The 26,954-nt window shown below is 37.1% G+C and overlaps 3 protein-coding genes and 1 long non-coding RNA gene across 5 annotated transcripts; 2 read left to right on the top strand and 2 right to left on the bottom strand.

Moving 5' to 3' along the window:
- The first annotated feature begins 1,292 nt into the window (after window positions 1–1,292).
- LOC110636972 (transcription initiation factor IIA large subunit) lies at window positions 1,293–7,364 on the top strand. Its single transcript, XM_021786881.2, has 11 exons — window positions 1,293–1,683; window positions 1,916–2,086; window positions 2,404–2,610; window positions 2,803–2,854; window positions 2,929–2,987; window positions 3,185–3,304; window positions 5,613–5,765; window positions 6,254–6,317; window positions 6,486–6,649; window positions 6,785–6,868; window positions 6,951–7,364. Exons 1-11 carry the CDS (start codon window positions 1,558–1,560, stop codon window positions 6,972–6,974), a joined length of 1,224 nt encoding a protein of 407 aa, XP_021642573.1. The 5' UTR covers window positions 1,293–1,557; the 3' UTR covers window positions 6,975–7,364.
- A 735-nt stretch (window positions 7,365–8,099) lies between these two features.
- Window positions 8,100–8,522, bottom strand: LOC110636965 (uncharacterized). Its single transcript, XM_021786872.1, has one exon. It carries the CDS (start codon window positions 8,520–8,522, stop codon window positions 8,100–8,102), a length of 423 nt encoding a protein of 140 aa, XP_021642564.1.
- Window positions 8,523–9,858: 1,336 nt separating this feature from the next.
- Window positions 9,859–26,457, top strand: LOC110636992 (uncharacterized). Of its 2 annotated transcripts, none has more exons than XR_002491456.2 (4): window positions 9,859–10,070; window positions 10,527–10,611; window positions 10,751–10,794; window positions 25,835–26,457. It is a non-coding gene; the product is annotated as an uncharacterized LOC110636992 (long non-coding RNA). The 2 variants fall into 2 exon arrangements; XR_002491457.2 differs by lacking the exon at window positions 25,835–26,457 and adding an exon at window positions 14,403–15,099.
- Window positions 11,869–14,261, bottom strand: LOC110636991 (L-type lectin-domain containing receptor kinase IV.2-like). The gene has a single exon (XM_021786908.2). It carries the CDS (start codon window positions 14,180–14,182, stop codon window positions 12,050–12,052), a length of 2,133 nt encoding a protein of 710 aa, XP_021642600.2. The 5' UTR covers window positions 14,183–14,261; the 3' UTR covers window positions 11,869–12,049.
- Window positions 26,458–26,954: the final 497 nt, after the last annotated feature.

Genomic DNA, 26,954 nt, shown 5'->3' with positions numbered 1-26,954 from the left:
TTTAGAACGTTAGAAAAAGACGAATCTGTTATAGAAATAAATTGAAAAATTTATTGAAAATCTTGATAGACACCGACAAAAATTAATATACCTATGTTTTAATTTAATTAATAATTTTAATATTTAAACTTATATTAAATTTGATTAAAAGTTATTATAAATTATATGTATCTTATATAAATTTAATTATAATTACTTGAGAATTATTCAATCTTAATTTAAAAATATAATAAATAAATATTTTGTATAAAAATATAGTTTTATTTATTACATACGTTTTAAAAATTTGATAGGCATTAACTTATGTAAACATTTTTTTTCTAACTATAGAATTTAAAAAGATAAATATTATTATAAAGTGTATATCTTTTTTAATTAATTATATATATAAATAGATATAAGTAACAAGTTTTTAATATGTAAAATTTAAATATTAAATTCATATAAATATTATTAATAAAATATAAATTTTATTTTAAATTTAATTATATTATTATTTAAATTTATTTTTCAAAATTTAATTAAATTAAATACTTAAAAATATAAAATCCGTCAATTTCTATATGCACAAATAACCTTCTATTTGCTTTGCGACTAAGATAAAATCTCATATAAAAATAAGACAAAAATCAGACCCATAAAAAATTATTAGTCCAATTACAGTATTCAGCTTAACACTGTAAAAAAAAAAAAAAAAAAAGTCATGTTATTCAGTCTAATATAAATCTCTTAATATGAAATTTTGAAAATCACCTTGATTCACACATTATTTAAGAATTATTAAAATTTTCAGATAATAAAAGATATCCAAATGCTAAAGAAATAAACACTTTAAGATTTTCAATAAATAATAGTTATCAGAACATTAAAACGGATAGTATAAAATTTTCTTCCTTTAAAAATATTTAGCCCATGATAATGATAATCTTGTTATTATTATTATTATTTTATAGAATCTTGATATACATATTTTTTAAAATTTTGATCGTTGTTAATTGTATTTTAATTAATAAAAGAAAAAGTGTAAAACAAATTCTAGGGCAAAACAGAAGAAGATTGCCAGGGTAAAGTTTTCGGGATAATCTAGACGGTCCACGAGAAGTGGAACCCGCAAATGGACACATCATAGGCGGTTGCGAAAGTAGCGAGTGAGCGTAGTCGTGACTTTCTTCTAATCAGAATCAAACGCCGTACACAAATCCATGGTCTCTCCATCCTGCTTTGGGGGGAAATTAAAAATCTATACCTCTACAGATCTTGACACGTGGACCCACTCCATATAATCGGATGCAAACCTATTTATATTCCACTCTTTATTCTTCTTTCTGGTCCGCTCCCTTCTCTCTCTCTCATCTCCCTTCTCGCCGTTCTCTTCCCTTCTGTACACAGACCCAACCCCTCACACCCAAACCTTTGGCCTTTCCTTCTCTATCAATCTCTTTCTTCAGCTTTTTCCCTGAGGTTTTAATTTTCCGTTCGAATTTTCCCGATAGAATTAAAGGAAAAGAAATAATTAGTCCAATCGAAAGAGTTTTCCCGGAGGAGAGAACTGACGAAATGGCGACATCGTCGACCACCAGCACGGTCTATATCCACGTTATTGAAGACGTCATCACCAAAGTCCGCGATGAGTTCATCAACAACGGCGGGCCTGGCGAGAGTGTCCTCAATGAACTCCAAGCAGTATGTGTAATCTTGGCATTACCTTCCCTCTCTTTGTTATTTTCTGTTACTCCTTATGTTTGTCAATTTTGTTTTTATGTTGGGATTTTTGCGATTTCTTTTTCTTGAATGGGATTACTGGATTTGGTGTTTAATTTTGGATCTGATATTGCGTTCTAGGGTTTTCCAATACAAGACTTGTTCTTGATTTTGGGAGCTGACCTTTCTTTTTCTTTTGGGCCATTTTGGTTAGATTTGGGAGATGAAAATGATGCAAGCGGGTGTGATATCCGGTCCAATAGAGAGGTCATCTGCTTCTAAGCTGGCACCTGGCGGTCCTATTACTCCAGTACACGACCTTAATGTACCGTACGAGGGAACGGAGGAATATGAGACTCCTACTGCTGAGATGCTCTTCCCTCCTGTGAGTATTTGCCTCTCTATGTGATTTCAATTGTGAAATCTGTCTATTAAGTTTACTGCGGTGATTAAGCTCGGATACTATTTCCTCTACTGATTATTTATCTGTCGTCCCTGTATTGATAATTGAGGTATTCATTGCATCCTGTGTGAATTCTGAGTTGAATAGCTCAAACGTGCACATTTGTTTTTTTTTTTTTTTAAATAACTGAGAACTTTTTTTTATCTAGTGAGCTTTCTACCAGAAAATACATGTTAGTTTTATGTGATTATTGAAGTGCATTGCTAGTTATTACGACCCTTGGGTTTTTGGAATTGTAGACACCACTGCAAACTCCCATTCAGACACCACTACCGGGAAGTGCTCAAACACCTTTACCAGGAAATGTGCAGACACCTTTACCTGGAAGTGTGGACAACTCCTCTACTTACAACATTCCTACTGGGTCTACTAGTGAGTATCCCACCCCTGTAAGTGATACTGGAGGCAGTACTGAGGCAAAAGCTGGGAGGCCTAGCCCTTACATGGTAAGCACTGACTTTCCATCCCAGTTAAATTTAAGGTTTTGAAATAAAAGCTATGTTTCACCTTCTGTTTCTCTTGGATGGGAGTCTTTGTTCCACTAGATTAGCCAACCATAAGCTTGCTTAACTAATTGTAGTTTTACGAGTTAGTCTTGGATGTGGCTGATGACTTCTTTATCTGTTGTCTCTCAACAGCAACCTCCCTCTCCTTGGATGAATCAAAGGCCCCCTCTCGATGTTAATGTTGGTAAGTTTGATGGTATATGAGTTTGTTGCTTTGTATTTAATGGTTCTTAACTAATGAATGTTATGCTATTGTAGCATATGTTGAAGGGCGGGATGAGGCAGACAGAGGAGCCTCTCATCAACCCCTGACAAAGGTAACTTTTGAAGAATGTGTAGTTTTGTTGCTTGTATATAGTGAAACTGTAGAAAGTTTTCTGGTTTCCTTTGAAAGTGGATCTAAATTCTAAATGTTAAAATTAATTTGACCTTTGAAAATGTTTCCTCTGGTTCTTTTTCTCATTCTAAGATGATAATATACTATTATCAGTTTTAACATTTGAAAGCATTCCAGGATTTCTTCATGATGTCTTCTGGAAAACGCAAGCGCGAAGATTTTGGTACGAAATATAACAATGGTGGATTCATACCCCAGCAGGATGGAGCTGGGGATACTCCCTCTCAGGCTTTACAGGTTGAGCTGCATTTCCTTTCTTATTTATTTTGGATGTATGCTATATTATATGAGGAAGCTCTATCAGCTTTCTGCTTTTCCCCATTTTTTATACTTTTCTTATTTTCGTTCTATTGTGCCATATTTAAAAATTTTTTATAAGCTTTTAGGCTTTGCGGTGTTTATGCATACGAGGTTTTACAAGTTGAGTGGCACCTTCTTATTTATTTAAATCCATTAATAATTTCATAATGAATTTATACTGTTATTATTTTACCCATTTTCCCATCAGACCAGACTTATGCAACATTCTGCTTTTAAGATGGGATGCGTGTGCAGGTAGCCGGTTTGAATTTTGAAGCTTAGCCAGAAGTAGAAAATAACTACCAAACACTTTGTGTGAAATTTATTGAATTTTGCCAACCACTTGCTTCTGCAGTGCCTTGTGAGCTTTGAGCTCATATATTTTAGTTATTGTGGGAGTCTTAGAATAATAAATACTCTCCTTATATGGGGGAAGTGCGTGTGAACAGTTTGTGCAGTATCATTTGGTAAGACAGAGGTAGAAGATAATAAGAGCACATGCATATAACTTTGCCAACCAGTGGCTTTTGAGCTTTGCGTCCTTTTCTTCTTTTGTTGATTGGCAGCTGTGTTCAATACTTTGTTCTGTTTTTAGGTGTTTACTAAGAAGTAAGAATATCATTTAAAAAAAAAAACAGTTTACTATGGGTGTTTCCTTATTGTTTATCATGGCAAGTGGAAGAATGTTTTGATTCAGCTGAGTTTTGTAGCATAAAGCATCCAAATATCTTTTTGAGATTGTTTGTTTCCTTCTGGATCCTTTTTTTTCTTAAATTCATTTCATCATATCTATTTTATTATATCTTATTTCTTTACTTCTTCATTCATGTGCCATGTGTAGATCATGCAATTACCTGACTTTTGAAACGCTATCGCTATTTACAAATTATTTCTTGGTTAACCGGGTAAAATATTTTGATTTCTGTTGGATCCATGCCAACAATTATATAGCGTTATCATGTTAATGGTTGTGATCAATTGGGATAGTGATGATCCGAATGGGGCTATGATCTTCAATTCACAGCCTGATTAATGTGCTTTCAAAGTGCCGTTCAATGGCGATTGAGACACATAGATGGGTAAAAAGGTGGTGAATATTCTCTCAATGAATGAATTTACTGTATTTTCTTTCTTATGTGTTCATAACCTGATTAGGGTAACCCAGTACCTAGACTAGTGAATTTGTATTGATAATTATCGAGAAGTAGATATATACACACTTGTTTTATGATCTGATGTTATAAATCCTGCTTTTTGACTTTCTGAAGCACAATGGACTGTCAGATTGAGGGCACTAGGACATAAGGAAGGTAGGAATTATTAAAAATATTGAACTTTTATGAAAATAAAGAAATGAAAGTTAATGTACCAATCGGCCAGATGCTCGATTTTAGAGTTGTTTTTTCCCCCCTTGAATTTGGGCATCTGGTATAATTTATTAGTCTTTTCTGGGTTGACATAGTATGTGTGCAAGGTGCCTGATGAACTTTTGTGGAAATCTAGGATATTTTTTAACATATTGCTTAACAGATGTGACTAGTCTTTTGCTTTTTATTTTTTTATTTTTTTTATTTTTTTTTAATTATGGTGTTGGCGTAGGAGTTAGGAGTCATTTATGAAGAGTTCTATCAAGAGTACATCTTTGTTGAATGGTTGCAAATAATGAAAATAATAATATTGACTTCTTGTTGAAGAATGATTGGAGCAGTATTTGCTGTAATAGATGGCATAAGTATGCTCTGAGTGAGAATTTGAATTGGATTTCACTTTGGGTGATGTAGGTGATAAATTCTCGTGACATATCAAATGGTTGCAAATTAGTTTAGATGTCTACTGTCAGTTCCATGTATCCAGGTTGGAGGTGTTCTAATTAGTTTTAGCAATGATAATTGTCAGTTAAGTGACCTCATTGTTTAACTCGTTGTAATTGTTGCTTCTAATATTAGTATATTGTGATGCAAACTTGCAACTCAATTAGCAAACTTGCAACTCAATTTGTTCCATCTTTGGTGGTCTTAATTTTTCATCTCTTAGGACAGTTTGCATCTTCTTTTGTATGGTAGTGTTTGCAATGCTTTCTCTCTCTCTCTTAATCAGTCAATCAATCAATCAACATAAAAAATCTATACCAGCATGAATATTTGAGTATTTAGTTTTAGAGTTTGTTTAAATTCTTTATCCCTTCTAAAGGTATGTTTAACTCAAAACTTGCTTATCTGTTTGAATCATGTAATTGTAATTTCAGGCAAGCCAAGGGTATGGTTCCCTTGGTAGACGTGACATGATCACCAATGCCAATATAGAGATCTTATCGCCTGCAGCAAGGCAGGATTTGAAGATCCCTCAACTGGATGGGCCCATACCCGATCCTTATGATGATGTGCTGTCAACTCCCAATGTAAGTAAAAGCAACTATCCTTGCTGGAATTCCCTTGAAATACAAAGATGCAACCTATACATATTGATTCTTGTTTTTAAGAAATTTATGCTCAAAGTAGAAATGCTGTTTGCATCCTTGCTTGTACCTGTTTGTCAAATCATCAATATTTTCTGCATCATAAAAGAAGACGCAACTAGTATTGGTCCTGCCATTGCAGGGTAATATTTCTTGATTTTACCACACCTGTTCACCCTCCCTCCTTTCTAGGTGCCCTCATCATTTACCATGGCAAAAGTGACCTGAAATGAATGTTATTATATATGGTGAGTTACAGAGTTAGATAGGTGGCAGGCTACTTTTGAAGGATGATGTGAAATTTATTTTTTATACACTGCATACAGTTATTTTTTTGCTTAATTTTCTAAAAATTTGGTGAAAAGACTTGTGTAGTGTTTTGCTAACCTAGTGATTTTTTTTTTCTCTTTTTAAAAATTGATTCCTTGAAGATGTACAATTATCAAGGAGTTGTCAATGAAGATTACAACATTGCGAACACACCAGCTCCTAATGGTAAGTCAGTGAAATATGTATTGAAGGTTATGTTCTTTTTCTGATGGTGAGTTTAGCATCTGTATTTGTGTGTGTGTGTGTGTGTGTGTGTGTGTGTGAGAGAGAGAGAGAGAGAGAGAGAGAGAGAGAGAGAGCTAAGCCGTGTTTTTTTGTCTTTGCAACTCCCAGACCTACAAGCAAGCACACCTGCTGTTGCCCCTCAAAATGATGCTGGAGATGATGATGATGATGAGCCACTGAATGAAGATGATGACGATGATGATGATCTGGATGATGTGGAGCAAGGAGAGGATATGAACACACAGCATTTGGTTTTGGCCCAATTTGACAAGGTATTATTTGTAAAATATCCCCTTTTTTTTTTCCTTGGGCTGGGGGGACTGTGGTGGCAGCAGTGGCTTGGGTGGATAATATAGTTATATGTGTATAATGATAACCTTATCATGATTTGTGATTTGCATGGACAGGTTACTCGTACCAAGAGCAGGTGGAAATGCACGCTCAAGGATGGCATCATGCACATAAACAATAAGGACATTCTCTTTAATAAGGTGGGTTTTTTATTGAATATATGAAGGATTGGTTTGACTCTCTATGTTGTAATTCTGTCTAATATCATATTTATTTGTCCAGGCAACAGGAGAATTTGACTTCTGATTTTGCTAGAGAATTGTCTGTCATCAAGTAGCACTTGCTTTAAAAGAGCAAAATCTGTGGTGTTCCATAATTTTCTTTAATCGTTGTTCGGGGAAGTGAGTAGATGCTTGGTTTAATGTCTTCTAAAGACTGGGTTGGATGGGTGGCCTACTGTACATAAAGGAAGAGCTTTTTCAGCCTTCAAATGGATGGCAACTCGAGGAGTCTCTTGAAGTTTACCATTTCTCTAATGAAATTTGTAATTTTATTTATGATATATACTTGGATAAAATTTAGGAATTACAATATATTTTTTTCTCTCTTTTTATGCCTATTTGTCTCCAATTTGAGCTGTGAAAACAACTTTGTGATTCTGGTACTTTGTGTCAGTTGACTAGCGAATTTTCTGTATTGTTGGAAGCCCAAAATTTTGCTTTCCTAACATGGTCTAGTATAATATTATCTGTAAAAATTAGTGAAACCTGAATTATGTCGGTTTATTTAGGGTTGCTGCACAGAAGCTAATAAACTAATCTACAATTTGGGTTGAATACCTTGTGTGTATATTTGAAACCCAGTAATCTATGCTAGTATACTAAAATTCGTGCTTGTGAGCACTGTTTTTTGTACAGTGCACTTGAGATTGTAAACAATAAAAAAAATTGTTATATTCATTCTACATTTATTTATTCCACCATATAATCTGTGAACTTATTAAATAATCTAATTTCAATATGTAAAATTTTTTCTTTGAGATATTTGAGAAAACTAATGATTATAATTAATCTATATACTCTTATAATATTTTTATTTTGTGCATCTTTCTGCTAAATTTGCCGGGCTTGCATACATATGCAGAGAAACTATATATACTATTTAAAATATATTAGAAATTAATGTTAATGCATTGAAATTATGAATTTAATCTCATGAAAGGGATACAACTCTCATTTTCCATACAAAATACAAACCAAACAATGACAACCACCTTGGGGAATTGCCATGCCGATAAATTGTAATCCTGAATGAGATAAAAGGTATAATTTTGTGTGCGAGAGAAGAATCCCAATGATGAATCAAAGACATCATTGACAAAACTGAGGTTGAAAACACAATACAAGAAACATCTGCATTAGGTATGAAGCCTCACTCTGCATGATTGACAAGCACACATTTAGATTGGAAGAATGTAAACAAGGATGATGGCTCCACGTATCCACCAGTGGCCGCAGCTGCAGGATGTTGCCACCCTCCAGGCGCGTAGCATGCACCTTTTTTGTCTTCCTTTCCCTTGTCAATTTCACCACTTACTATAGGGAACCTGAATTCTTCTGCCTGTTGTGGCGATGGTGGTGGTGATAAGATAAGCGGGGATAAAAGAGGGATTGGAGTAAGAGGAGAAGAAGCCTCCTTGGAGGGCACAAGGTGATTTGTGTTGCCACAATTTGTAACCTGAAGAGATGCTGGAGCTTTCTTTTGTAGCCTTGTGGGGGGCTTCCCTACTTTGGTTTTGGTCTTAGCTACAACTTGTGCTTGTCTTTGGAAAATATTATCATCATTTTCCTCCATTCCTGAACTTTATATGCAATTAAACTTGCAAGAATTTTCTTCTATCTCTCAATGTGATATGAAACTTGCAAGAACTGCCTCACATATACAATTTCAAATGAAAGATCAAATGAAAGAGATTCTTAATTCTCTCTCACACACAGAGTCAGAGTCAGGGACAAGAGGAAGATAAATGAGAATGTTTAATTAAAAGAGGAGGCCCAAAGAAAGGATTGGCTATGAATGCACAGTTAATAACTGTCATATGCTCAAAATGAAACCTAGACCTGGTCTTTATTTTTGGATGGCCAAAACTTTCTGTGGCAGTTCCATCTATAGAGAGTCAAAGCCCCAAAAATATTGGTTTGAACCTTTGGATTTGATTTTCCTTCATTAGAGGATTAAAAGAAGCTCATTTGAGCTCTTCTTCTCCTTAAAATTGTGACACATTTTTTTCTTTAGTGGCTTTCTTTATTAGAGGTGGAGGTTAGTCAAGAACTAATGCATAAAACAAGTTGGAAATAGCAAAATTAGTTGGGCAAACGATACAAAAAGTATAATCAACATAAGTTTGTTATTGGATTTTCATAATAATGCTATTCTTAGGGTTATAATTTTTATACTTTTATTGCTAACCAATCAATTTGTTGCATGTTCTTCATGTAATAATTAGTTATATTTTAATTTTATTTAAACATTATTTTTTATATTAATTTAATTAATAAAAAATAATTTATAAATTAATCCTTAGATTATGCTAAAATACTATAGACCAGTCTTTCTATTTTAAAGCTAAAAAAAGTTGATTTATGAGATTTCACTCTGTTAATTGAATAGTACCTCCATCTAAATTTAATTTAATTTACTGTTAATATAAGTTAAATGATTAAAATATACTAAACTTTTATGTAATTTAAAATAATTACATATCTGAGATTTTATTTTTTTAATAAAATAATCCTTTATTTAAATTTTATATTTAAATAATTATATATTTTATTTTTAATTAATTACATATTTTATATTTAAAATTTATTATATATTATGTCTAAAATATAATAAATACAATCTTTTTTATTAACATTTATATCGTGTTCTAAATTTTTAAGAATAATTGTGTTAAAATATTTATATATACTGTAAATATATTTTGTGTTTGTATTTATAATTTATAGATTCAAGTAATGCGAGAGTGTGATAAGGCATTTAAAATTATGGGTGTTAAAACGAATTTATCATAATTTATTATGATTATTATTATTATTATTATTATCAAAATTAGTGAGATTGACATATATATATATATATATATATATATATATATATATATATATATATATATATATAGAGTGATTGAACCAAGAAACCCATGTCGTCAAAATAAACGTTCATTTCTGGTCGCAAGCTGGGAATCAATTTGGCTATAACCAAAACTGACTCTTTTTTTGAAAGGTGATTGAAATTTTGTTTACTTGGGTAGATTGAGTTTTATGCTGGACAGGAGGCAGAATCGCTTGTGCTTGACGTGACACAGCAGGAGCCTTTTGCTTGGTCCTCTGTGATTTTGCCGTGAGTTACTATCCTTGTTTATTTTATTCCACGAGTTTTTTTTTTTTTTTTTTGCATTTACTGTTAATGGGTAAGTCTGCTTCTTTACTGTTAATGGGTAAGTCTGCTTCTTTGTGTTGAATTGGTGTTTGATAAGTAGATGTTGAGTAAATTGTAGTGGGTGAGTGTGTGATTATATGTAGCAGGTCTGCATTTTGTTGTGGGCCAGTTGGTATATGTCCATAAGAGAATCTAATAGATAAATGTGACCTTCAATTGGGAATTTTGTTAAAGCAGGAAGCATCTTGAAGGTACTTCTCTTTTTATCTTGCTTCTGAAAGTGTAGGGTTACACAGTTGTTTTTGTGCCATATTTTATACACAAATTGTTGTTTATGCTTGTGAAGTTTTCATCGAATGTGTTATGCATGTGTTGTGATATAATTGTCTCTAAGTAATTTGGCTTATGGGATTTTAGGTTTCTTTTCCCAGCTTTGGGATTGGGAGGATTGCTATTTGGGTATGACATTGATGCCACTTCTGGTGCTACCATATCATTGCAGGTGCTTCCATGTTTTAACGCTTTTGTCTTATATTTTTCCACACAAATTTGCGTTTCAGAACATAATTTTAGTTTACCATCAATGCTGGAATTTTTTCTTCGTTAAATCTAATGTGTTCCTTTATCTACCAATTTATCAGTCACTTGAGCTCAGTGGGACAACATAGTTCAGCCTTTCATAATGGTAACTGTTTAACTTATTGTCTGTTTATGTGTAATGCATGAGCTTTTTGTTACATTACATTGCCGTGAAAGTAGGTTACTGGTTCTCTTTATGGAGCTGTTCTTGGTTCCCTCCTTGTGTGCCCAATTGCAGATTTTCTTGGTACATCAATTTGCTATTAGGTTTATTTTACAGTTCCAGAGCTTCTCACTGAATGTTCTTACCCAATTGTTTGGATTCATAGGAGGCAAGAACTTATTATAGCAGCCATGCTATATGTATTAGGTGCTCTGGTTCCTAAAAATCAAAGAATCAAGGGTTTGGTTCTGTTTTCGGTTCTTAGGTGGAGCAAGACTTGGAATTGGATCCGAACACCCCTGATGCACTAATGTTGAGACCTTTGCCTGATAATTAATTTTGACATTTAAATTGTTGCGTCAAATACTATTATCACCTGTAAAATTGTTTATATAAGGGTTAATTACAGATGACCCCACTGAGGTTTGTCTTAAAATACACTGATCCTCATTGTTTCAAAATTAGCAATTTTATTCCTATACAAATATCAGTGAAAAGTGCAAGATTTTGAGGGACTGTAGTGTTTTATAATACTCTCTCTATCCCAAAAGGTTGTTTCCTTCATTTTCTCGCACAGTTTAAGAAAACATAATTAATACTATGTCAACTCATAATTTTTCATTTCATTCTTCCTTTTACACCCCCATTATTTCCTAGAAAATTGCTTTCTTACTCTTTCCTTAGAGTTGTTTGCCTTCAAAATATACAAAGTTACGATTAATATTACATTTTACTATGTATTTCATGAGGGGTAAAATAGAAAACCCATTCTATTTTTTTTCCCTTTTTGAAAAAGGGCATACATTTTGGGACATCATAAAAAGAAATAGTGGACTGACTACCTTTGTGGAAGGAGGCAGTATAACAATTTAGGGACTAAAGTTCAATTAAAATTTAAAATTTGAGACTATTGTAGTTTAATTTATAATGCTAGTAACTAAAGTCTAATTAAATTTTGATAATTTTATAATCAAGGATTAAAGTGTGAAGTTATTAACCAACCAAAAGGATCAGAAATTTCAATTTTGAAGCAAGAAGAATCAAAATTTATTTTAAGGCAAACCTCAGGACTGTTCTATAGGCACCCACCAAACCAGAATTAACTTCCATAATAACACGCTGCTAAGTAGACTATCATGTCTATCGTAGAAACTTACGTAATCGGAACTATGTGCCCATTTTGTGACATGTCAGTGATTCAACGACCTCCAGTGAGGATTGAATCGATGCTACAGAAGGAACGCCCAGATCCCTTCCCAACAGAGGAAGGAAATGACATTACAAAATCAGAGGCTTCATTACATGTTATGAATGTACCAATAGCAGCACTTTCTAGTGTTACGTCTGGCAAAGTAGCATCACCATTCAAATACTGCATCACTTGCCTCATGCTCGGTCTCACTGTTGGCACAGAGTGTGAACAGATAAGTCCTAGTTTCAAAACCAGCTCCATTTCCTCTATCACATAATTTCCTTCCAATCTAGGATCACTGGCATCAAGAATAGCTCCTCTTTTCCAGCACTCAATGACCCAATCTACCAAAATTACCTCTTTAGGAAGTCCTAGAAGCTCTATTGGCCTTCTACCACAAGCCACCTCAAGCAGAAAAGCCCCAAAAGCAAACACATCAGTGCTAGTGGTTGCCTTTCCAAATCTAGCAAGTTCTGGAGCCAAATAACCCACAGTCCCAACCACATGGGTGGTTTGAGGATTGGAATCATGATTGTACAGTCTAGCAAGGCCAAAGTCTCCAAGTCGTCCATTTAAACCACCATCTAATAGAACATTACTAGCTTTTATGTCCCTATGCAGAACAACTTGTTCCCACTCCTCATGGAGGTAAAGAAGGCCAGATGCCACTCCTTTGAGGATTTGAAATCTTTGAGACCAATTAAGGGCTGGCTTTTCATTGGTAAATAGAAACTTGTCAAGGCTTCCATTAGGCATGTAATCATAGACCAAGAGGAGCTCTTCGCGTCTCCTGCAGTAGCCAAGGAGTTGCACCAGGTTCCTGTGCCTCAGCCTTCCTACGCTGGCAATCTCAGCTACAAATCCCTTAATCCCTTGTTTCGAATCATGTGAGACTTTCTTCACTGCAACTTGTAGATTGGAAGAAGGGAGTACTCCTCGATAAACCTTTCCAAAGCCTCCTGCTCCAAGAAGTTCTCTGTCTTTAAAGCCTTTGGTTGCTTTGTAGAGATTCTTATAGGAGAATCTTTGAGGACCATATTCCCTTTCCCAATCATCACATATTTCTTCATATTTCTTCCGCCTTATAATATATGTACCTACAGTGATTGTTACAATTACAACCATTACTGCTACAAGTATAACTACAATCATCACTTTTGGTTCCTTTTCTGCTTTCCTATGTGGGGGAGGTGAAGGAAGCTTTGAAATATCAAGGCTTTGTGCTCTTCCAGCTTTGTTGAAGCTCCATCCTAGAATATAGTGGTCACTTGCAAGTGTTCCAGTTGCTGCAGAAAAACCAACATACATGGATTCCAGAAGAATTTCAGAAAGATTGATGGATGTTGACAAGAGCAGTTGGTTTGGTTTTGGGCTACTAATTGGAGCTAGAGTCACATTGAGTAATGTTTCTGTTTCATTATAGTCTATCCAAACCTGTATGGGATCTCCACTAACGAGATTCAAGCTCCTATTTTTCCCTTCTGTATTGGAAAAATAAGTTGCTGAAGCTGATTCAATAGAATTCAGGCTGTTCACATCAATTCCCACATGGTTTTCATTTGCGTCTTGAACGTCGGGGCTACGAATGGTATCAAGTTCAACTGCTAAAATGTGGTTGGTAGAAAGACCATCGTTTGAAGTGTTGAGGAGTCCCAAATACTGACTTGCTACAGCAAGGCTGAAGTCCAAGGATGGTGAGATAGTGAACGCTATGCCGTGGCCACTAAGATTTTGCATCTCAGGAACCATGACAAACACGAAGATAGTGGAAAATGACATAGATTCAGATGAACTGGCTGAATTTGAACTGAATTTCAGAGGTAACCGATAGAAGGCATGACCCATTTTCTGCTTTGAAGTATTGGTTAGCTGCAACAGCCCATTGGGATGGATTTCTGCAATTCCATCAAGATGGAGGTTAGCTCCCAGGAAGCCATTATAGACGAATTGGTCTACATCTTGAGCTAAGTTGAAGGAAATGATGGACAAATGGAAATATATAAGAAGGATCAATCTTACAGCATCAGCCATTGAGAAAAGTTGGAAAAGGTTGGTTTTGATTTGCAGAGGTTTTCTGTTTGCATAGTTCTCTCTGAATTCATGGACATTAATTTTCCTACTTTGCAGACACTGCTTCATCCTTATTCAAATTTTAAGGTTAAATGTCATTGTTCTCGATCCCATGGTTGGAGGATATACCAAAAGCCACAAGTTAGAAATAAATGACATTTATTTTCAAAATCATGATTTTAAATTCCTGCTGTTGTTATTGTTATCTTCATTCATGTCATTTTCTAAAAGGGTGTGAAATGGTCTTCTGTTCACACCTGATAATCTTTTTTTTGTCTGATCGCACCAGGTAATCTGGTACAAGTGTATTGCTGCCTCAGCTTCTTGGGTAGGTTGGATATGGAACGATGAGATTTCTTCCCCATTCCTTAACGTTAGGATTAGAAGCTTTGACTTAGTTATGCATGTTGTGGGGTGGAGCAGCTGCCAATGTTGGCTGTTTGCTGATTGCTTTATCAGAAGTATATAAAAAAAAAGATCCAACGTGGATTTTATTCACATATTGGAGGCTACAGCAGTGATTCAATGCTTTTACTGGTTTTGGGTTGTTGCTGGAATTTGATTTATTTTGCTTTCTTCCACCTAACTCGAGTTTTTCGTGTTGCATAATTTTCTGCCTGCTTTTGCTTTCACGGTGCCTTAAATTTCAAGGTGACGGATAGTCAAGCAAGGACAGTACTAAATGCTAATGCTATTAATATTATAGAATACAATTGATCCTTACGGTTTTGAAATTTTGACGTAACTTACGGGAAAAAAAGGGAAAGTTTAATATCTGAATGAATCTAACATCTGGATGCTAGCAGGAAGGCCAAATTGAAGGTGATGTCACGCGCACTTTTCTATTGATTATTCGTATTTAAAACATTGCTTTATATAGTTTTGTCAAACGGCTAGGTGCAACTACTACTTTTGGATTTTTCTCTGTATTGACCCCACTAGAAATAATGAAAAGAAAATTTAATCATGTTTAATTTTTTTGCTTATAGGGATGTTTTTTTTCTTTTAATACAAATTCAATGCATCAAATTTATAAACAAAAATTGACCAATTATGGCTTTATCCCAATATAACCTGAGTAGATGGGTGGTCTAACTTGAGACTACATTGAAACCCATCCTTTTATTAAAATCCACAAAATCATTCATGCAACCAACATTTAGCTTATTTTATGAAGTTTTGATGAGTAAATCTGAGAAATAACCAAGGAAAACCGAAACAATCAGATTATATATACACTTACACACTAATTTGTAGTCATATCCTTGAGAATCAGTGTTTTGTTTTTACTGTAACTATTAATATTACATTGCCCTTTTTAATTTTTTTTTTCTTTTTGCTACCTACTAAATGCTAGTAAAATTGCTCCCATAAATTTCACCTCTTTTTGCAGACTTTAAGCCAATATAGTATTTCTAGTATTACGAAGATTTTCAAGACCTTTCTGCATTTTTTAAGTAGATTTATAGTGTACCATGTAACACCCCAAATTTTTAAATTTATTATTTTGTTAGTAATATTAATGTTTTAATTTTATTTAAATTTTAGGAAATTATTTGAAATTTTTCGGATTTTAGAAATCGGGTTTGATTTTCCGAAAATATAAAACTTTGATGATTTTTAAAAATTAATTTAAAGACCACGTGGTAAAACTAAAAATATATTTGGATTCTATGGATTTTTCTGAGTTTTTTGGAATTTTTTCGGAATTTTTGGACCTCGTTTTTGGTCCCAAGGCAGAGTAAAAATTCAATTTCGAGTACCCTGAATCGAACCGACCGAATCAAACTGGACCGGATCGGACTGACCGAATTGGGCCAGCTCCTTCTTCTTCTTCTTTTTCTTCCCGCGCGCGTTTTCCTCTCTTCCTCTCTCTCCCGTTTTCTCTCTCCTCTCACCTCCCCTCGCAGGCGCACCGCCCCACCGTCTCCCCACGGCCGGCCGACGCTTTAAGCGACTGGAAAACTCGCGCGCGCAGTTTCAACTTCCCGGCCGATCCGGCTACCAATTGGGCCGGGTCTTGGGTCAAACACCATCTACACTTTGAGAGCTCTCCATAGACATCAAGAACACCAAAATCCATCAAGCGGTTTGTCCAATTTTTTTCCGGGAAGTTTTAGCCCATTTTGACTTTTGGGCTAGATTTCTCGCAAATCGTGAACCCCACGAGAAAACCGAGAGTACCAGAGCACTCTACTCATCGAGAGCTTCGCGGCAATATAAATTTCAAAATTTTTCGACACCGTTTTCGGTGAGTCCAACGGAACTTCATAGTGTTTTTCCGAGCATTAAATGAGCTTAGAAAATTCCGTAAAAATTATATACTAACCCCCGTATTGTGAGCTTCGTGTAGGTACCTTAAATTCGTGGGAATTCGACAGTTGTCCGAGTCTGTGAATTTCCGACCAGACAGACCGGCTACCAAAAAAGTATCCGAATTGGATCGAGATTTTGGCTACCCCACTGTTGTTAGATGCCCCGAGCGCGTTCCTGAGATCGGAATCGGCATAGGTAAACCCGAACCTTGCTTTTTCGTAATTTTCTAGTGCTTAAATAGAATTAAAAATCCATAAAATATTCGTGGTAGCTCAGAAAATTATGATTCTTTTTGCAATAGCCTGGTAATATTGCTAAGGACAGCGGGGCAAAGTTTTAGAATTTTTAGAGTTTATTTGGGTAGTTTTTGCAAAAATGGTCAATTATAAGGACTAAACTGTAATTTTACATATTGTGATTGATGACTGTTTGGATGGGCCCATGAGGGGCTGTGTGATATGATTGAGTTGTGGGTGTATGGTTGATGGATATAGAAGTGTGTTTTAAATCCATTTGCAGGTTGGGTAGGTCCTAAGTATAGGGGAGACTCTGCCGGATTTTCGGCACGACTTAGGACGTCTTTGGTCTTTTTCTTAGTTTGTATGGAGTCAAATTTATTAAATGATTGTAATAAAATTGTCAGGTGAGCCGAGACAGCCTTCTTCCTCCACAGTGACTGCTGTCAAGTCTGTGAGTAAACTATTAATTTTAATTGTAATTTCGATATTATTATATGTTCAAGCATTCCCTTGCATTACTTATAAATATGTATTTATGTAGTTAAACACTAGGCACGTTTTTATATTGCATTCATAATTGTTAAAGTGCTATGGATGTTGTTGTGATAATTTAGAGCAGTGTGCGTGCGTTGGCGTGCGTGTGGTGTGGTGTTGGCTATGGACAGAACGGGTAGACACAGCTTGAGATCTTCACTGGGACCCGGTCCTTTGGGGTAAACACGGCTTGAGTTCTTCGCTGGGACCCCGAATTGGTTTATTAAGTGGAAGTCCGAGCTGAGTTCTTCGCTGGCACAGGTTGGATTAAGAGAGCTGTATAGGGGATCAACTCCCATATATGTATTGTTTGATATTATCGGGTGTGTGAGTACTCAAAATTACCTTTTGCTATTATAATGTGAAAATATTGCCGATGTTGCATTTCACTCTATAGAGTGCATTAGCTTTAGATAGTTATAGAGATTATGGTTAAAATTAATATTTTACTCTCTGAGTCGAACGCTCACTCATGTTCATTATTTTTCAGGCTACAGGAGGATTATTGTTGTGGTTAACCTACTTTTCTCCTTCGCAGGTTGTTTATTAAAGTTTGTGTAACTCTGATAACTCCTAGAATTTCCGCATGTGTTAGAAATATTCATTTGATTTGGGTCTGTAATATAATTATCATGATGGGCCTGTAAACTTATTATTATATGCATGTTTATTGGACTGGATGAGGGAGCTGAGCTCCTATTTATTTTTGTGTTGTTATGAGTATGTGAAGGGTGAGCTGAGCTCCCCAATTGATTATATATCATATTTACAGGTCGGGTGAGTCAAAAACTCCCCGTTGAAAGGTCCATTTTATGGCCGAACTCTGTCCGGTTGAATTCTTGAAATTGGGCCCAAATGGGCCTTAGAGTTAGGTTAAGGAATAGTTAGGCTTACTACGGGTCTCGGGGGCTTTAGGCTAGCCCAGGTCCTAGTGCCGGTCCGGCCCATAGGTTGGGTCGTGATAATTGTGGTATCAGAGCTTAGGCTCCAGATTCATAGGGAATAATTGTCTAAAGTGTTGGGAAGAGTCTATTAGGAGTCACATGCGGAAAATAGGATCCACATTCGTCTTACATTGTCATCTTTGCTTCTAGTTTCTGCTTCATATATTGTGTGTAAATATAAGTTTATAGTGCTGTGTAATATGTAGTTTTGAAATTTGGTGGGCTAATGCTGCTGAATTTCAGAAAAATGCGTAGAAGCAGGAGAGCTGCCACTGCACCAGAACCAGATGTGCCTGATGAGGTGTCGGCAGAAGATAAGGCGCCTGCCCCGAGAAGGTAGGGTAGGAGGCCTAGAGCTGCTCAAGTAGAGGAGCAGCCACCACTAGTTCAGGAACAGTCTTTTATGGCATAGGGTCCCATGGACCCAATGGCAGCTACTCTAGCTGGTTTGCAGAGAACCATCGATATGATGACACAGTATATGGTCCACCCTCCCCAGCAGCAGCAGTCCACCGCACCAAGAGGGGAACCTTACAAACAGATAATCAATTTCAAGAAGTTGGTGCTTGGTACTTATGATGTGTCAGATAATGCCTATCGATTTTTGGATTTCTGCAGACAGGCAGGAACAAAATTGCAGTTGACTGACAGAAGACTTATTGAGTGTGTGCAGCATGTCATGGGGCCTATGCCTAGACAATGGATGAATGACTACATATTACCTCGGATGAAAGATTTGTCATAGACCCAGTTTGTGGAACTGTTTATCAATAGATTTGTACTAGAAAGTTTCAGAGATCAAAAGCAGTGGGCCTTTGAGGCCTTAAGACAGAATGACAAGTCTGTAGATGAATATGCTATAGAATTTTTGGAACTGAGCAGGTATGCCCCTACAGCAGTAGCTACAGAAACTATGAAGGTGAAGAGATTCCTAAAGGGGCTTGACAGGAGGTATGCAAACCTGGCCATGATGTCTGATCAGTCTTTTGATGTGGTAGTTAATTGAGCCAGACAGATTTAGATTAGCTATGCTGTGGATGACAGCGGAAGGGCAAAGAAAAATAGAGCAGAGGGTTCTTCAGGTATTTCTCACATTGGTACTACGGATAGTGGTGGCCAAACTAATTACAGAGGAAGAAGCAGGAATAAGAGGAGTGGTTTTAGACACAAATCTCGAGGATTCAGACCAGGGTACGGATCCAGCAGTGGTCACAGTTCGGGATACAGCAGTTCTGGGTCTGGTTCAAGATCCTTCTTAGCACCTTGTGCACAGTGTGGAAGAGGACATTCAGGACCTTGTCTGATGGGTTCAGGAGTATGTTTCAAGTGTGGCCAACCAGGTCACTTTGCTAGGGAATGCCCAGTGTTCAATGAGCCACAGATGGGGTTACAGGGTTCTGTTGCAAATGTTCCTCGTCAGTTGTATCCTGGTGCTTCCAGCATGGCAGGCAGTCAGTTCAGTGGCCAACAGGGCCGAGGACAAGGGGGACGTGGATTTGAAGGCAGATCAAGAGGTAGAAGTCAGTATCAGGGTTCTGCCACCCAGGGTAGGGGTCAAGCTCGGGTTTTCACCCTGACCCATCAGGATGCTCAGGCTTCCAATGCAGTTATGGCAGGTATTCTTTTGGTCTGTTCTTATGAGGCTCGTGTTTTAATAGATCTAGGTGCTATGCACTCATTTGTCTCCCCAGTGTTTGCCATGAGATTGAGTAGAAATCCTACAACTTTAGAATGCCCTTTATCTGTAGCTACCCCGCTTAGTGACAACATAGATGTAGATATAGTTTTTTTGGGTAGCCCAGTAGTAGTGGATGGAAAGATCCTCCCAGTAGATTTGGTTCCTCTACCAGTAATGGATTTCGATGTAATCTTGGGAATGGATTGGTTGGCAACTCATTATGCTACTTTAGACTGCAGGAACAAAAAGGTGTATTTCCACATACCTGGTGTGGAAGAGTTTAGCTTTGATGGTGACAGGAGCGTGGCTCCATATAATTTGGTGTCAGCAATTAGTGCTAGAAAAATATTGAGGCGTGGATGTCAAGGGTATTTGGCATTGGTAAGAGATACATCTGTAGAAGGTGTCAACATGGAAAATGTTCCTGTTGTCAGAGAATTCATGGATGTCTTCCCTGAGGAGCTTCCAGCGTTGCCACCAGGAAGGGAAATAGAGTTCTGCATTGATATTGTGCCGAGTACAAACCCCATATCAATGCCGCCTTACAGGATGGCACCAGCAGAATTGAAAGAGCTAAAGGAACAACTACAGAAGCTTTTGGACAAGGGTTTCATACGTTCGAGCACTTCACCCTGAGGTGCTCCTGTTCTATTTGTGAGAAAGAAAGATGGGTCCTTGAGGTTATGTATTGACTATAGACAGATGAACAAGGTGATTGTGAAGAACAAGTACCCACTTCCTCGGATCGATGATCTGTTTGATCAGCTCCAAGGAGCTAGATTCTTTTCCAAGATAGACCTGCGATCAGGCTACCATCAGTTGAGAATCAGGAATGAGGATGTGTCCAAAACAGCATTCAGGACAAGATATGGTCATTATGAGTTCTTGGTGATGTCTTTTGGACTCACTAATGCACCAGCAGCCTTCATGGACTTGATGAACAGAGTGTTCAGGCCATTCCTGGACCTTTTTGTCATCGTATTCATAGATGATATTTTGGTATACTCTCGGACCGAGGAAGAACACGTGTGGTATTTGAGGATGGTGTTGCAGACTTTGAGGGAGCACCAGCTATATGCCAAATTTTCAAAATGTGAATTTTGGCTAGAAAGTATCTCATTCTTAGGACACGTGGTTCTAGTGAAGGTATTCAAGTGGATCCCAAGAAAATTGAAGCTGTAACTGATTGGCTTAGGCCTACAACAGTCACTGAGGTGTGAAGTTTTCTGGGTCTAGCTAGTTATTATAGGCGTTTTGTGCAGGATTTTTCCAGGATAGCGGCTCCCCTAACTAAGTTAACTAAGAAGAATGTTCCATTCATTTGGAAGATGATTGTGAGAAGAGTTTTCAGACGCTTAAGGAGTGTCTAACCACCGCCCCTGTGTTGACACTATCGATGAGTGGTGAAGGATATACCGTGTACTGTGACGCCTCCAGAGTTGGCTTAGGGCGTGTTTTGATGCAGAATGGAAAAGTAGTGGCTTATGCTTCAAGACAGCTGAAGAGGCATGAGCAGAACTACCCCACCCATGATTTGGAAATGGCGGCTGTAGTCTTTGCACTAAAAATCTGGAGACACTACCTGTATGGTGAAGTGTGCGAGATATACACCGACCACAAGAGTTTGAAGTACATCTTCCAACAGAGGGATTTAAACTTAAGACAAAGGAGATTGATGGAGCTTCTAAAGGACTATGATTGTACCATCCAATACCACCCTGGGAAGGCCAATGTAGTAACAGATGCTTTGAGCAGAAAATCTTCTGGCACTTGGCGCACATATCAGCGGAGAAGAGACTGTTGATTCAGGAAGTACATGAGTTGATGGATCAAGGTTTAATCCTAGATCTTTCAGATGAGGGGGTATTGCTGGCTCATTTTTCAGTGAGACCAGACCTGCGAGACAGAGTTAAGAGATTCTCAGCACAGAGACCAACAATTGATGAAGATCATAGAAAGAGTACAACAGGGTGAAGGTGGTGAGTTTGGATTTGCCAGTGATAGCGCCCTTATGCAAGGTTCCAGGATATGTTTGCCCGACGTGGACAATCTCATAAATGAAATCATGCGAGAGGCACACTATACACTGTACAATATCCACCCAGGCTCCACAAAGATGTACCATGATGTGAAAGATAGCTATTGGTGGAATGGCATGAAGAGACACATAGCAGACTTCGTGTCCAAGTGCTTGACTTGTCAGAATGTGAAGTTTGAACACCAGAGGCCGTCAGGGAAGCTGCAAGAGCTCCCTATCCCAGAATGGAAGTGGGAAATGATTACTATGGATTTTGTGACTGGGTTGCCTCGTACCACCCGAGGATATGATTCGATATGGGTAATTGTAGACCGCCTAACTAAATCAGCTCATTTCTTGCTTGTGAAGATCACATATTCTGTTGCACAGTACGTCCGACTCTATATTCAAGAAATAGTCAGATTGCATGGAGTTCCGGCTTTCATAATATCTGACAGAGGGCCCTAGTTCACTTCTCGGTTTTGGAAGAAATTACAGGAGGCACTTGGCACACAGTTGAACTTTAGTACTGCTTTCCACCCTTAGACGGACGGACAGTCCGAAAGGATAATCCAAACACTGGAAGACATGCTTCGCATGAGTGTTTTGGATTTTGGAGGTCAATGGGATGATCAGCTACCTTTGGTGGAGTTTGCTTACAACAACAGTTACCATTCCAGCATAGGGATGGCACCCTATGAGACACTATATGGAAGAAAGTGTAGGTCTCCTTTGTGTTGGACGGAAATGGGAGAAGCGAAGGTGCATGATGTAGACCTAGTGTAATACACTTCAAAGATAGTTCCTTTAATCAGGGAACGATTGAAAATAGCTTTCAGTGGCCAGAAGAGTTATGCAGATCCTAGGCGGAGAGATGTAGAGTTTGCAGTAGGCGACTACGTATTCCTAAAAGTTTCTCCGATGAAGGGAGTCATGAGATTTGGAAAGAAGGGCAAGTTGGCACCTCGGTATATTGGATCTTTTGAGGTTACGGCTAGAGTTGGAGCAGTTGCCTACCAGTTGGAGTTACCACCTAACCTTTCTCATGTTCATCCTGTATTTCACATCTCCATGCTCAGGAAATACATATCTGATCCTTCTCATGTGCTACAGCCGAATGTAGTAGAGCTGAAAGAAAACTTGACGTTTGAGGAGCAACCTGTAGCCATAGTGGACTACCAAGTGAGGCAACTAAGATCTCAACAGATCCCTATGGTTAAGGTTTTTTGGAGTAGCCAGTCAGTAGAAGAGTGCACCTGGGAGTCAAAGCGGGACATGCGTAGCAAGTACCCTTATCTCTTCAATGTATAATTCAGTACCTTATTCTGCCTTGTGTAAAAATTCGAGGACGAATTTTCTGTAAGGGGGGAAGAATGTAACACCCCAAATTTTTAAATTTATTATTTTGTGAGTAATATTAATGTTTTAATTTTATTTAAATTTTAGGAAATTATTTGAAATTTTTCGGATTTTAGAAATTGGGTTTGATTTTCCGAAAATATAAAACTTTGATGATTTTTAAAAATTAATTTAAAGACCACGTGGCAAAATTAAAAATATATTTGGATTCTATGGATTTTTTTGAGTTTTCTGAAATTTTTTCTGAATTTTTGGACCTCGTTTTTGGTCTCAAGGCAGAGTAAAAAATTCAATTTAATTCTACTGAATCGAGCAGGCGAATCGAGCAGGACGGATCGACCGGCCAGCTCCTTCTTCTTCTTCTTTTTCTTCCCGCGCGTGTTTTCCTCTCTTCCTCTCTTCCTCTCTCTCCCGTTTTCTCTCTCCTCTCACCTCCCCTCGCCACGCTCTGGGTGGCCGGAAAACGCGCGTGAAGACCACCCGACGCGCGCGCGCCGTTTTGACTTCCCGTCGAAATTCGGCCGATCTGGCCACCAATTGGGCCGGGTCTTGTGTCAAACACCATCTACACTTCGAGAATTTTTCATAAACATCAAGAACACCAAAATCTATTGAGCGGTTTGTCCAATTTTTGTCCGGGAAGTTTTAGCCCATTTTGACTTTTGGGCTAGATTTCTCGCAAACCGTGAACCCCACAAGAAAACCGAGAGTACCATAGCGCTCCACTCGTCGAGAGCTTCGCGGCAATATAAATTTCAAAATTTTTCGACACTGTTTTTTGGTGGGTCCCACGGAACTTCGTAGTATTTTTCCAAGCATTAAATAAGCTTAGAAAATTTCGTAAAAATTATATACTAACCCCCGTGTTGTGGGCTTTGTGTAGGTACCTTCAATTCACAGGAATTCGACAGTTGTCCGGGTCTGTGAATTTCCAGCTAGACAGACCGGCTACCGAAAAAGTCTCCAAATTGGATCGAAATTTTGGCTACCCCACCATTGTCAGACGCCCCGAGCGCGTTCCAGAGATCAGAATCGGCATAGGTAAACTCGAACCTTGCTTTTTCGTAATTTTCTAGTGCTTAAATGTGATTAAAAATCTATAAAATATTCGTGGTAGCTCAGAAAATTATGATTCTTTTTGCAATAGCCTGGTAATATTGCTAAGGACCGCGGGGCAAAGTTTTAGAATTTTTAGAGTTTATTTGGGTAGTTTTTGCAAAAATGGTCAATTATAAGGACTAAACTGTAATTTTACATATTGTGATTGATGACTGTTTGGATGAGCTCAGGAGGGGCTGTGTGATATGATTGAGTTGTGGGTGTATGGTTGGATATAGAAGTGTGTTTTAAACCCATTTGCAGGTTAGGTAGGTCTTAGGTATAGGGGAGACTCTGTCGGATTTTCGGCACGACTTAGGACGTCTTTGGTCTTTTTCTTAGTTTGTATGGAGTCAAATTTATTAAATAATTGTAATAAAATTGTCAGGTGAGCCGGGATAGCCTTCTTCCTCCGCCCAGCCGCCACAGTGACTGCTGTTAAGTCTGTGAGTAAAATATTAATTATAATTGTAATTTCGATATTATTATATGTTCAAGCATGCCCATGTATCACTTATAAATATGCATTTATGTAGTTAAACACTAGGCACGTTTTTATATTGCATTTATAATTGTTAAAGTGCCATGGATGTTGTTGTGATAATTTAGAGCAGTGTGCGTGCGTTGGCGTGCGTGTGGTGTGGTGTTGGCTATGGACAGGACGGGTAGACACAGCTTGAGATCTTCGCTGGGACCCGGTCTTTCGGGGTAAACACGGCTTGAGTTCTTCGCTGGGACCCCGATTTGGTTTATTAAGTGGAAGTCTGAGCTGAGTTCTTCGCTGGCACAGGTTGGATTGAGAGAGCTGTATAGGGGATCAGCTCCCATATATGTATTGTTTGATATTATCGGGTGTGTGAGTGCTCCAAATTACCTTTTGCTGTTATGATGTGAAAATATTGCCGATGTTGCATTTCACTCTACAGGGTGCATTAGCTTTAGATAGTTATAGAGATTATGGTTAAAATTGATATTTTACTCTCTGAGTCGAATGCTCACTCCTGTTCGTTATTTTTCAAGCTACAGGAGAATTATTGTTGTGGTTAACCTGCTTTTCTCCTTCGCAGGTTGTTTATCAAAGTTTGTGTAATTTTGATAACTCCTAGAATTTCCGCATGTGTTAGAAATATTCATTTGATTTGGATCTGTAATATAATTACCATGATGGGCCTGTAAACTTATTATTATATGCATGTTTGTTGGACTGGACGAGGGAGCTGAACTCCTATTTATTTTTGTGTTGTTATGAGTATGTGGAGGGTGAGCTGAGCTCCCCAATTGATTATATGTCATGTTTACAGGTCGGATGAGTCAAAAACTCCCCATTGAAAGGTCCATTTTATGGCCGAACTCTGTCTGGTTGAATTCTTGAAATTGGGCCCAAATGGACCTTAGAGTTGGGTTAAAGAATAGTTAGGCTTACTACGGGTCTCGGGGGCTTTAGGCTGGCCTAGGTCCTAGTGCCGATCCGACCCATAGGTTGGGTCGTGACATACCAACTCACTGCATGATATGTTATTAATTCAACTGCCTCAGTGTGTGGCTCCCATCACAGGAAGGAAATGACATTACAAAATCAGATGCTTTATTGCTGGTTATGTATGGACCAAAATCAGATGCTTCTATTGGTATTTCTGGTAAAGTTTGTATCACCATCAAAATACTGCTTCACTTGCCTCGTGCTAGGCCTTCTTGTTGGCTGTGAACAGAACAGGCACAGTTTCCCAATCTAGTAGCACTGTCATCAAGGATTAGGATAGTCCCTCTTTTCCAGCACTCAATGACCCAATCTACCTGAAGGACCTCACTTCGAAATGGTTTGAGGATTGGAACTATGATTGTATGGTCCAGCAAGGCCAAAGTCTGCGAGCCGTCCATTTAAATCTGCTTCTAACAGAACATTACTTGTTTTGGTTTCTTGTGCTTTCCAGCAAGGCCAAAGTCTCCAAGTCTCTAGCTTGTTCCAACAAGGAGGGTTGGCAGAAATTTGATTTCTTTTGCTTTCTTCCACCCAATTATTGTGCCAGAGGTCGTTTTCAGATGGTGAATTCTAAAAAGAATACATAGTTCTGACATTTTTCTCTGATGATTGCATTGTTTGAAACAAAATCTATGTATTACTGTGCAAGATATGAAACAGGGAAATCTATTTATACAAATATTATAAAGCCGAATTATGAAAAAGAAATGCTAATAAATTATCACAGGGGCACTTTTTGAGATGATGTGAAAGCATTTTTAGTTTATAATATTTTTTTTTTGAAAACTAGTTTATAATCATTGTTAATGCTTATATAAATTATTGAAATTTTTTTGAATTATATTTCATTTAAATGTTTTTATTTTTATTATAATGAATAATCTTTTATTTATATGTAATGAATGAATTGATTTAATTTTATTGTAGTTACAAAATAACTTTTAAAATTTAAGCATTAATTTTATGAACAATATAAAAAAGTGCTTTTATATGGATTGAATATTTTTATTTTCATTATACTCATTACAATTCTTGCAAAAATATATAATTTAACTAGGCTTTTATCTGTGCAAATCACTATGATATATTATTTAATTGAAGAAAGATATGATTATATAACTTTTCTTATATATTTATATTTAATTTATTTAAAATTTTTTAAGAATAATTTGTAAA

Source organism: Hevea brasiliensis, chromosome 9, assembly GCF_030052815.1.
Source record: "Hevea brasiliensis isolate MT/VB/25A 57/8 chromosome 9, ASM3005281v1, whole genome shotgun sequence".
NCBI classification, from domain to species: domain Eukaryota; kingdom Viridiplantae; phylum Streptophyta; class Magnoliopsida; order Malpighiales; family Euphorbiaceae; genus Hevea; species Hevea brasiliensis.
This window is presented reverse-complemented; position numbering and strand designations above follow the sequence as displayed.